Consider the following 12362-nt stretch of genomic DNA (forward strand, 5'->3'; position numbering starts at 1 on the left):
ACTATTCTGCATCTTTGAGCCTAAGCGGCTAGGCAAGCACTGACTCAAGCACAACAGGCAATCTTGAATACTTTGGGGGAAAGTGTAAAGTCTAAAGTAACTCATATTTGTGTCTTTATCCTATTGCTGTGTACACTGCTTTGATTTTGTAGGTCCCAATCGGTGGTTGAAGCTGGAGTTCTGAAACACATAGATAAAGATGACGAGAATACCCAACCTTTGCTTTCCCTGGATTAGCAACTTCCAGGCCACAGAATAACCAAGAGAGAGTAAAGCACTTCTTCAAAAGGGGTTCTGCGCTTAACACAGAGGACACTGTGTAAACTACTGTGGTAACATGTCACTTGGCATGGACATTGCAAACTAGAAATAGGCTGTAATATTTGCAGATGCATCCTTGCCTGCCTGTTTGGATGGTAACTGTTGGTAAATAATGTCTTTATTCAAAAAGTGGAAGTGCCAACTTTATTGTAAATACATTTTCTTATCATCATTGGAAAGTATTCAAAATCCATTCAGCAGAATTCAATATAAAATAATAGCAGAAATACTTTCTAAGCCAAGTTTACCGGTTGTGCAGCCTGTACCAAGTACTGTCTGGTTAATCTTTTACCCTTACCAACAGCCTTTTCCTTCAAGAAAGGTAATGCTTTGGTTGGAGAAAAGTAGCTTTGGCCCAAGTTTAGGGTTCAGTATTTCTTGTCAGTTTGATTGTTTAATGCGGTAACACTATAAGAATACTACTTGCATTTGTATAGCACGTTATCGTGATGACACACCTACAAACAATTTACTAAAAATGTTTCTTTCTAACACACAGTGCACTTGAAAAAGAAAAGATCATTGATGGTAAATATGTTCAAGGGGGAAAAAACAAGCTGAGCACTCTCTTATTCTGAAATTTTCACATCAGATATTTCTGTTACAGTGTTATAAGAATGTATTTGCACTGTTTACAATTATCATGGCATCACTTTTTTACAGATAATTACAATGAAATTTGCAACACAAAAAATAGCTGTTCAGCCCAACAAGTCTATGCCACTGTTTATGTTCCACTCATCTTATCTCATTTTACCTAATATCAACTTTTCTCCCTCAGGTCTTTATCTCGCTTCCATTTAAATTAGTCACCTTTTCATTATATAAATCCTCCTGAATTATTTATTGTGTTTATATTGGCTGTCTTCTATTTGGATTTAGGTTTTGAACTCATCCACAGAGAAAAAATTGCAAAGCCTTTGCTAGTCTCAAAAATCATACATTACAAATTTTCTGGTTTGTATCCTTTCAGTATTTCTGCCTCTCCACAAAGTATTTATTGATTTCTTTCTATATTTGCACTTTCCCTGGGTAGGCTGTTTCACACATTGATCTTCCTCTATATAAATAAGTTATATTTAAATTGTGTGTTTGCTATTTTTCTCATCTAAACATATATTGTGTTACTTTGTCTTGTATTTCATGTTACTATTGTCCTGAGATACAGTTTATTTATTTTTTTGGGATCCTAATAATTTAATATAACCTGCTCTGAGTCATCTTAATTTGTTATGTGAATATTTCAAACATTTTGTTACACCACAGGTATTTTGTCCTGTTTCTCAGTTTTGTTGACATTCTTTGTACTCCTTATAAGGTTTGGATCTCCCTCCTGTGGTATAGACACATAACAGTATGCAATTGTCGAGGATCAGTATTTTCAAATGATCTTTTCCTATTCCTCAAGCTGTACAATCCAAGATTCTGTTTACCTTTTATATGACCACTTCAGTGTTGATGGTTTAAAGACCTTTTCCATTTTTTTAACATGACAAACAGGGAGAGAATTGTAAGAAATAATAGAATTTATGTGAATGTAAATCATGTGTGTGAATGTACCACTGCACACACTCTTTTGTCAGGGATACTGGACTTTATGCTATTATTATTTTAATGTATGAGAAATAAGAGAAAGAACCTGCATTTACACAATGCATCTATGACCTCAAGATGTCTCAAAGGGTTTCATAACCCTTTAAGTACTTTTGAAGTGTGATCCTCACTATTATGAGGCACACAACAGTGTTGAGTTTAAGTTAGTTGAGTGGCAGATACAATTTTGGATTATTGATCCAAAGATATGAGGTCAATGAAAATAAATCTGGAACTTAGTCTCTGTAAATATAGCCATGAAACTACTGGAATGTCGTAAAAACCCCTATGGTTCATCCTTACCCTGACTTGCTTCTGTGTATCTCCAGACACACTTACATGGTTAACTCTTAACTTCCTCCTCAGTTCAGAGACAATTAGTGATGGAACATAAATGGCAATGTGGCCAACAATGCCCATATCCCATGAATGAAGTAACAAAATGATCAGAAAATCTGACAACTAATTTATACACAACAAATTCCCACAAATAGCAGTTAAATAAAAGGTTAAGTACTGTCTACGTAATCTCCAGGATATCAAGAATTATTCTATTCTTTGAAATGTGTCATTTTAATCTGAAAGGACAGGTGAATCTTCAATTTTAATGGCTCATTCAAAACAGAGACTCTCTGACAGTGCAGCAGGGCTTCAGTACTAATCTATCAGCCTGGATTCTGACAGGGAGCATGAACACATAACCTTCAGATCCTGGGGCAAGAAGGCTACCATGGAGCCATGGACACAAATGCTGCTTAATATGTGATTAAGAGTTTAATTGTAAATTTTCACTGCATTTGGTAAATAAGACAAATGCCAAGAACAGGATTAAAATAAACCAAAAAGCAAAATACTGCAAACACTTGGAATCTGAAATAAAAAGAAGAGGCGATGGAGGCACTCAGCAGCTCAGGAAGCATTAGCAGAGAGAGAAAAACAGAATTAAGGTTTCAGGCCAATGACCTTTCCCTTTTTGAATTTGGATAAACGAATAATCATTTTGATTTAAAAGAATATTAGCTCTGACAACCTGAACTGCAAACTAAAAGAAGATACCTTATCTTGGAAATTAGATGTTGAGTTAAAAACTAAGAGCGATGAAGCTGAGGTTTGACTCTAGTCCTGCTTGAGGCTTTATTCTTTGTTATCAAGCCAAATTGGGAACCTATTGTAGACCTCACAGAGCCAAAGTAGAACCAGACTGATTGCAGGAAACATGTCAAGTGGAACATACAGCTTCTGTTACAGTGTAAGGGAAGATCAAGCAAGGTAAATTGATGGATGATTGGCTATTGCCCATGTTATGTCTCACTGAAATTGAAAGTCTTGACTGTTGAAGTCCTCATATAAATGCTTAAAAGGCCAGTGAAGAACTTTCAACAAATAGAAGTTGTTCTGTTAAATTTAATGGAGATTTATATTAAAATGCCCAAATGCTTTTATGTTTCAGGTGCCTACAATGTTTTCACCCACCCTATGTTATTTAGTTAACCTTTTTTTCTTCTAAAGCCATGTTATATTAAAAAAAGACCCCAAAACAACACATTGATACATTTTGTTATAAAGTTAAGCATTTATTATTACTTCTGCTTTAATACTTAATTACTTGAACAACAAGATATGGCAGCATCTTCAACAAGCAATTTAAAGCCACATGCACAATAAAGATGCAATAAGGATACTAGCATACTAGCCTCCCTCCTGAAATGAGGGTGCATTCATCTGTGCTCTCCTGTGACAGTCACCATGAGGCAAAGGCAGCTCTAGGAAGCTGTGTTAAATGATTGACACCCTGACAGCCAGTGCTTTTGGCAGACTGATTGAAAGCTTCTTGCAGTCCCCCAGCACCCTATGGATCTCTGACTGAGAATCCCTGATTTAATTTTTCAATATCAATTGGAATCTCACATTATTCAGCCGAAGAAAAAAATTATTGAAATCCAAGCTTTCAATGAATAATTTATTTCTTTGTGATAAAACAGAGCTTTGGATGGGTCTGAGACATTTTCATTTTTAGCAATGGACTCAATTATGTTTCATTTTAAAATGTCTATTAGCCTTTAGCTTTTACACTATTCTTGTTTTTATGTCTTCCATGTTTTGATATATTCAGAACCCATCTTCATTCCAGAACTGATGGGATGTGAAGTACATAGTGGATGCTGAGTTTAAACAAAATTGTCCTTTCCCTAGAATATAATAACCACAAGATCACTGAATTAACAGGTAACAGCTTTCAGGAAAAAGTATGGGATTATTATGTGACCATTTAATAATTTATCATTATTAAACATTAATTTATTATTCAATATTATTCGCACAAATATTGCACATGATTATTCAATTCAGCAGACTTCACATGCTATAATCAGAAGCATTCATTTGGCAAATGATGTAAATAAAAGCAATGTAGAACAAAATGTAAGTACATAGGTACTACTTAGAAGGAAATTTTGATCTAAATGATTTGCGCTAAAGTTGTTGTATGTGTTTTGAGAAATGAGCTGCATTTTATTATAACATTTTAAAGATTAGGAAATACTCAAGAGGTTTCTCCATTTCTTATGCAATCCAGTCTCTGCATTTATGAATACTTACCCAAAGTATAGAAGAATAATTTTCTCATCTACGATTCATAGTGTTGATTCATAAACAATGACTCACGTGCAACATCTGATGCAATGAAAATATGATATGAATCTCTTACAATGTAATGTACATTGTTAGTTTATTGCTTCTAGGTACTGGATAAAAGAAATCTCATGAGAGTTTGTTATATTTGCTTTGTTCACACTATGTTTTATTTGTAGCTATCTCCTTCTTTGGCATATATAATACTCCAGGATTTATTTTGTTCCCTGTAGTACTATTGCCGTGAACATTATAGAGAATATGTGGAGAAACACAAAGTTGAGGCAAATAGCATATACTGATTGTAGAAAGATGTCATGCCAGCAACTTTCAATGTACGTAGACTGCATTTATGCCTAGAAATATATTTTGTTCTATTTATGTTTGCTTTTTTTGCTGAACAGCAGCATATGGCAAAAAGAAAAATAATATGCAAATGTAGTATTTAAAATGGAACCAAAGCTAGGATTCCTGTCAAGATGAAAAGATCTTTGAGATGAAATTAAATAAGGCTGGCTTATCTTGATCTTATAGTATTATACAGTTACACAATTGTATCATTTATCAGTGGTTTTCTATTACCTCTAGTTGAAATCTAAAGTAATTGAATGTGACTTAGAAACAAGACATGAATGTAGATCAGAGAATTAGGCCTGCAAATGGTAGCACTACTTCTGATCTGAACTATGAACTACTACAGCTCTGGGCTGAATAAATATTACAAACTGAATTGTACTCCATCTGCAAAAATGTTAAGTAGGCTAAAGTTCTTTGGGGTTTCTGGAAGTCTGCTAATTTTTAAATTACTATTAAATTCTGACAGTAAAAATAGCACTTCATGAGAATATTTTTTTGTGGACAGCTTCTAATAAGGTCACAAAACTGTTTTAACTATGTTAACGATTAACCAGTTAGAAGAAAAACATAACTGCAAATCACACTGTTTGAATATTTTTTTCTTTTTTCATTAAGTTTAGTGTATATGCATACAAGAATTATGCTCAAGCATGTACAGTAATATTTCTGCTTGTATCTATCTTTTTTTTACTTAACTCAACAAATGGAAGGTAACATGAGCTTTTATAACTAAAATAATGTGGCAGTTCAAAAACTACATTTCCTCTTCGGTATCTTTTGTTCTTGTTAAACATAGAAAATGCTGGAAATACTCATCAGACTGTCTGTGGAGAGCAAAGTGAACATTTCAAATTAATAACATTTCATCAGAACTTTTCTCAGATCTAAGGAAAGGTCATCAACGTGAAATACATTTCTCTTTCCAGAGATGCTGCTCGACCTGCTGAGTACGCTAGCATCTACCATTTTTTTTGCTTTTTGATATCCTTGGTTTTGTTAAGGAGGATTCCTGGAAGCTCCACTTTGCATCATCTTCAACTCTTTGTCAGTTCCACCTATCACCTCCCAGCTTCTGACATCATTCCCACTCGCTCCCTCCTTCATCTGTTTATCACCCCCCCCTCACCTGGATCCACCTATTACCTGCCAGCTCTTACTCCACCCCTTCCCTCTACCTTTTTATACTGGCCATCTTTCAGTCCAAATGAAGGGTCTCGACCCGAAACATCGACTGTCCATTTCCCTCCTTAGATGTTGTCTGACCTGCTGAGTTCCTCCAGCACTTTGTGTGTTGCTCCAGATTCCAGCATCTGCAGTCTCTTGTGTTTCTATAAATTTGTTGTGCTGGTACTAAACCAGAGTACATAATGCATTTTTTTTTCAGGGGTAGAAAATGTCTTAATATAGAATTTGAAAGTTTGGTCTAAGATTTATAGAGTCATACTGTATGGAAACAGACTCTTTGCCCAATTCATTCATGCCGACTAAGGTGCCTTCCTGAGCTAGTCCAATTTGCCTGCGTTTGGCCCATAACCCTCTAATCCATGAACCTGTCCAAATGTCTTTTAAATGTTGTAATTGTAAAGACGTCTACCACTTCCTGTAGCAACTCGTTCCATATACCCACCACCCTCTGTGTGAAAAACTTGCCTCAGATCCCCTTTAAATCTTTCCACTCTCACCTTAAACCTATGTCCTCTACCCTGGGAAAATGACTGTGTCTAACTACTTTATCCATGACCTTCATGATTTTATAAATCTCTATAAGGTCACCCCTCAACCTCCTTCGCTCCATAAAAACAGTCCCAGCCTATGCAGTCTCTCCTCATAGCTCAAGCCCTCCAGTCCCAGCATTATATTTGTGAATCTTTTCTGCACTCTCTCTCACCTAATCAAATCATTCCTATAGTACTGTGATGAGAACTGTGCATAATATTCCAGTTAGGGTCTCACCAACGTCTTGTACAGCTATAACATAATGTCCCAACTCTTTTACTCAATGCCCCTTCCAACGAAGGCAAGCATGCCATATGCCTTCTTCACCACTTTGTCTACTTGTGTCATCACTTTTAGGGAACTATGTACTTGTAGCCCTAGATCTTTCTGTTCTACAATGCTCTCCAGGCCCCTGTCATTAACTGAGACAGTTAAGTATCAAGTCCTGCCCTGGTTTAACTTCCCAAAATGCATCACTTCACACTTGTCTGAGTTAAATCCCATTTGCCGTTGCTTTGCCCACTTTCCCAGTTGATCTAGATCCTGTTGTAACCTGAGAGAATCTTCTTCACTGTCCACCACGCCACCAATTTTGGTGTCATCTGCAGACTTACTGATCATGCCACCTACACTCTCACCTAAATCGTTCATATATATGACAAACAGCAGGGAACCCAGCACTGATCCCTGCAGTGCCCCACTGGTCACAGGCCAATAATCTGAAAAACAACCCTCCACTACCACCCTCTAACTCCTTCCACCAAGCTAATTTTGTATCCAACTGTCTAGCTCATCCTGGATTCCATGTGATCTCATCTTCTGGACCAGTCTACCTTGTGGAACCATGTCAAAGGCCTTGCTAGACTCCATGTAGATAATGTCTACTGCCCTGCCCTCTTAGTCACCGCTGCAAAAAACTCATTTAAATCTGTGAGACATGATTTCCCATGCACAAAGCCAAGCTGACTCTCCCTAATCAGTCCTGATGCAGGGTTTCGATCTGAAGTGTTGATAATTCCTTTCCCCCACAGATGCTGCTTGACCTGCTGAGTTCTTCCAGCAGATTGTTTGTTATTGCTAATCGTCCTTCCCTTTCCAAATGCAGATAGATCCCGTCTCTCAGAATCCCCTCTGGTAACTTTCCCACCACTGATGTAGGACTCACTGGACTATACTTCCCTGGCTGGTCCTTGTAGCCCTTCTTAAATAAAGGCTCCTTCAAATTTAATAACTAAGTTAGCTACCTTCTGGTCTTCCAGTACCTCACCTGTGGCTAACGAAGACAAAAAAATCTCTGCCAGATATATATCACATTTTCCTGTTAATTTTTTAGTGTAGTTTTAAATAGCTAAAGCACTTTGTGAATCTCAATTGAAACAGTAAGTGGGTCCTGCTCTTGTGTGTATGCACAACAAAGATACACATTTTATGTTTTTGAAGTTATGCTCCTTGGTAATCTATATTGTCCTTCTTGCTAATCTTTGCACTAAAAGAAACTTAGATAGTATAATGAAAGGGCAAGAGTGATACCATACCACTTGAAGTGCACGGTGCATTTAAAGTAGACTATTATTCATTCATAATGTTTTCAAAATATTGTTTAATTCTGGATGAACAAAATTGACCTTCCACATTCACTGGGACTAGGGCTCACACTGATGTTTATAGCTATTTCAGATCCTCTAGTCAAACTGACACAGCACATCAAAACCTATGGGCTTATGCCAGGTACAACATGCCCCCAATATATGACTTATTTCTGCCTAGAAATTTGATTTCGCCCATTTCCTGGTGTGTGAACCCTGGACATTCACCACAAGATCATCGAGATTGTCCCAGTGCTATTGTGACATGTGGAATGATCAATGATGTAGAGACGACCATGTGTAGCTTTGATATGCACAGTGTATGGGGTAACTTGTAAGGAATAGCAGAGTTGGACAAAAAAAGTTTAAACCAGTGTTAGACCCAGAATGCAGTACTAAAATGGGATTGAATTGTTCTTGATGGGAGCTGTATGAAAAGTTCCGAAAGCTACGTCTTTGCTGCGTTGATGACTTGGGAGGGGATCTAGCCTAAATATAATTACCCCCTATGGCAACCACAGAACTGTTGCAGGAAAGGCTGCTATGGAGCTGAAGGAAAAGGCAGGGATATTTTATTTTGTGTATGGACACTCACCATGAGATCATCTACCCTGATCAAATCCTGTGCTGAGATTGGCCCAGTGCCATTGTGACATGCGGAATGATCAATGATGTAGAGACGACCACGTGTAGCTTTGATATGCACAGTGTATCAATGCTCCAATTGATATGAAACAACCAGAGCATTGAAAACTGAGGCTGCCAGTTGCTGTGTAGAGGACATCAATGTCACAATGAAGAAACTAATTGATATCTCATTGACTATCTCAGTACGATGAGCTCCTTTACTGTGACCATTTAATAAAAGTCATAGATTGCACCCAAGAATTTAGTAGAGGAGGAAACATGGTGCATGACTTGTGACATCATGAGGTGTGTGACTGAAAAATGTCAGATGCATTAAGGTGAACCGTGCACCAAAGTGCATGGGAAAACTTCCCAATAGGTGCAATTTCTCCTGAAAGTGGCCGCAAGTGAAATCTAACCTGGGTTAAATCACTTTTAATTGTGATTTGCACATAAGGAAAAAGCACTAATGGATCCAATTTCTAGGCAGTGATCACATGCTTTCTGAAGTTTAGCAAAGGACTGAAATTAACTGGACGCTTTCTGCTTGTGTTTAGAAGGTTTCCATTGTTTAAACCCTGGTGCTTTCTATTTAATACATTAATGGATAGAGATGAATGAGAGGCATTCTTCATATTGTTTGCCGGCTTACATTTGAGAGCTTGCAAGAAATGCCATTGTACATCAATACGAATATTTATAATTCCAAAATCACAATATATTGTGGCATGCAGAATAGAATTTCCATTGCATCTATCATTGTGCATATGCAAGTTAGGTAACCCTTTTGAAGTAAAATTTTAATGTGAATTAACAACACACGCAGGAAGAATAGCATTCTTCATTAATTTAAGAGCATTTATTCCTCTTTTCCTACATAGTATATCCACTTACAAGTGAACCAAAAGTTGCAGAATTAAACCTCTGTTGGTGTTAAGTAAACTGGCCAACGATACCCTGAACTTCAAAAGCTGTGATCGGTTCTATAAACTTTAAAACCAGGAAAATTCGGCTAAATAATATTTTTTCCTTCTGAACAATGATTAAAAAAAGGAATTTTCATTGGGTTTAATGCATCCCTGCTTTAAGCCCTGGCGTAATAGTAAGTAAAATACAAATGACACAGGCAGTAGGTAAAGCTTGTTATTAACATACACTGCTGCTTAACTCGTTCACTCATTTAAAAAAAAATCAGTGACGTGGGTCACAGTTTAGTGAAAAGGGTGTACAATTATCATTTTTTAAATATAATTTCCAAGTAAAATGCTGTTGAATGACAGAATATTTTCTATATCTTTTTCTAGAAAATATTATATTTTCTTTCAGCCACCTTTAAACATATTTTTCAGATCTTTTTCTAAAACCTGAGCCATGGAAATAGAATCAGAGCTTGTTGTTATGGTAACTGGAAAATGGTTACTTCTCCATCCTGCCAATATATGTTTTGTTGTTTAAAAAAATCCATTGCTTTCGATTGATGCAACAGTTATAGGTGAGGCTTTCACAAGAAAGCGATCAATTCTTGAAGTTGTGTCATTTTTATCCTCTCCCCACTTTGGTGATCTGGATCAGAAACTAAAATGAATATTAAAATAGGAAACAGAAACTGGTACTGGTAATATGTGCTATATATTTTACATAGATTGAAATAAGTTTTACTTGCATTATATGTGGCGTTTTCAGACATGCATTTTATGAACCGCAAAGTGATGCAAATTGCATTGGATAAGTATGATGGTTTTAACTTACCTCATTGAATCCATCTTTATATTTATTTATTTATGGATCAGTATTATAATGCACATAATTTCACCAAAATTACTCTAATTTTCAGCCAAATTATTTAGAACGATATTGTACATACCTAACAGAAAGTATTGCTTATTCTAAATTTATAGCTCCCATTTATAATACCTTCCAAAGTTCACTTACAGAGAACTATACCTAGTCCTCCTTGTTCACACTTAGATGCTACCTTTCAAATATCAATTAAATCTAGCAGGTACTGGTTCAAATATCCTCAGCTCTTGGGATCTAATGGGACAGCTTTGACCTAGTAGTGAGGAGACGTAGAAAGAGTCTGGAAATGCCAGCCTCTGCCCTCCCGAGGAGCCAGCAAGATTTTCTTTTGGGGCGTGGGGCAAGATAACCAGTATGTCTTCTCCCACCAAAATTCCCACAGCTCCTGCTTCATTTCCACATGGTGATCTGAATACCAGTTAACCAGACTATTGTAGAGGGAGGAGTGGATTCTATCTGAAAAGTACTAGAGTGCTGAATTACATTGGTCTCATGATATTGTTGTCCATCAGCCTTCTTCAAGTACAAGCTTTTCATCCAGTGGTAGTGGGTTTGCTTCTCTGAGCAATTTGCCAACAGGGCTTTCTCCTGTTCCCTGTTCCCTCATTGGATGCTAAAATTATGGTCAAACTGCTGTGGGTGGCAACTGAAAATAATGAAGTTTGATGGCTGTCCCAACCCCAGCTACTCTGGCAGAGTCAGGCTCACTGCCATACATAGTTTGGTGAAGTGTGCAAAGGATTTTTGGGCTATCTTCTCTGCGGTCACAAGGAAATTCTGTGCTGATGGTGAATAATTTCACCACTGAATCCCATAGTGCTCCAATATACACTAGCAGCAAGTTAGTTATCTCACCATTTGTTCAAGCTTGGAAAAGTTGTCAGCATATTGTACTTGCTACCTGTAGATAAACTATACTGGTCGGCTTGCTGCAAGCATGTACCTTCCTATAATTATCATTACTGCACCTGGGACATTTAAATTTGCACAATAAATTATTTTCATGAAATTATGGGAAAGGCACTGTAACCTATTGTTATGCAATTTTTTCATGTATCTGCAAAAATGTTACGCTAATCTTATGTAACAGCTTCCATAAAAATGCCATGTTATGTATTATCTCTTTGTATAATGATGTTGACCTTCAACATGGAGGCCCAAGTTTGTCAAGTTTCAATCTTTTTGAAGTAATACTCACTATTTTTTGGCTGGAAAATGTAAAACGTTTCTGTAAGTCCCCCTCTTTGAAAATAAATGCATCTCTATATATTTAAATAGCCTCATAACTCATCAGAAAGTATTACTTGGTAATAGGTTCAATTATCATTCCCTGGTTGAGATTCTATCCTAAAATAATCAGAGACATGTACGTTATATAATAGTGATGTGGGTGTATTCTGTCACTACTTAAAGCATGGTTTTCCTGAGTATTCAACTGACTGATGCCTTGAGAAAATGAGAAAATACATCTGGATGCTTCAGATTTGAAGCTTGTAAAGGAATTCCTGGCATCTCCATAAGAATATGTAGGATCATGTAAAAGGCTCTGTATTACAGCTAGACATGTCCTCCTCTAGATCTGAAATGCTGAGCAAATTGCAAAGCAATCTGACATGAAGTAATATAAATGAGCTGAATGTTTCCAAGTGATAAGATAAATGTTGATGCAGTGAGAAATCAAGAATGGTAAATGCTTGGGTACCCACATCTCATCCCCAGTGTTGGATAAAA

At 36.7% G+C, this 12362-nt stretch overlaps 1 protein-coding gene across 2 annotated transcripts in view; it reads left to right on the forward strand.

Moving 5' to 3' along the window:
- Positions 1-11890, forward strand: part of clvs2 (clavesin 2) — a 63340-nt gene extending 51450 nt beyond the window's left edge. For both annotated transcript variants that reach the window (XM_052024994.1, XM_052024996.1), the window contains one exon: positions 153-11890. In XM_052024994.1, the coding sequence (XP_051880954.1) occupies positions 153-237 (85 nt within the window). In that variant the 3' untranslated portion in view covers positions 238-11890. The remainder of the gene's footprint in view (positions 1-152) is intronic.
- Positions 11891-12362: the final 472 nt, after the last annotated feature.

The sequence above is a fragment of the Pristis pectinata genome, chromosome 10 (genome assembly GCF_009764475.1).
Source record: "Pristis pectinata isolate sPriPec2 chromosome 10, sPriPec2.1.pri, whole genome shotgun sequence".
NCBI lineage: Eukaryota > Metazoa > Chordata > Chondrichthyes > Rhinopristiformes > Pristidae > Pristis > Pristis pectinata.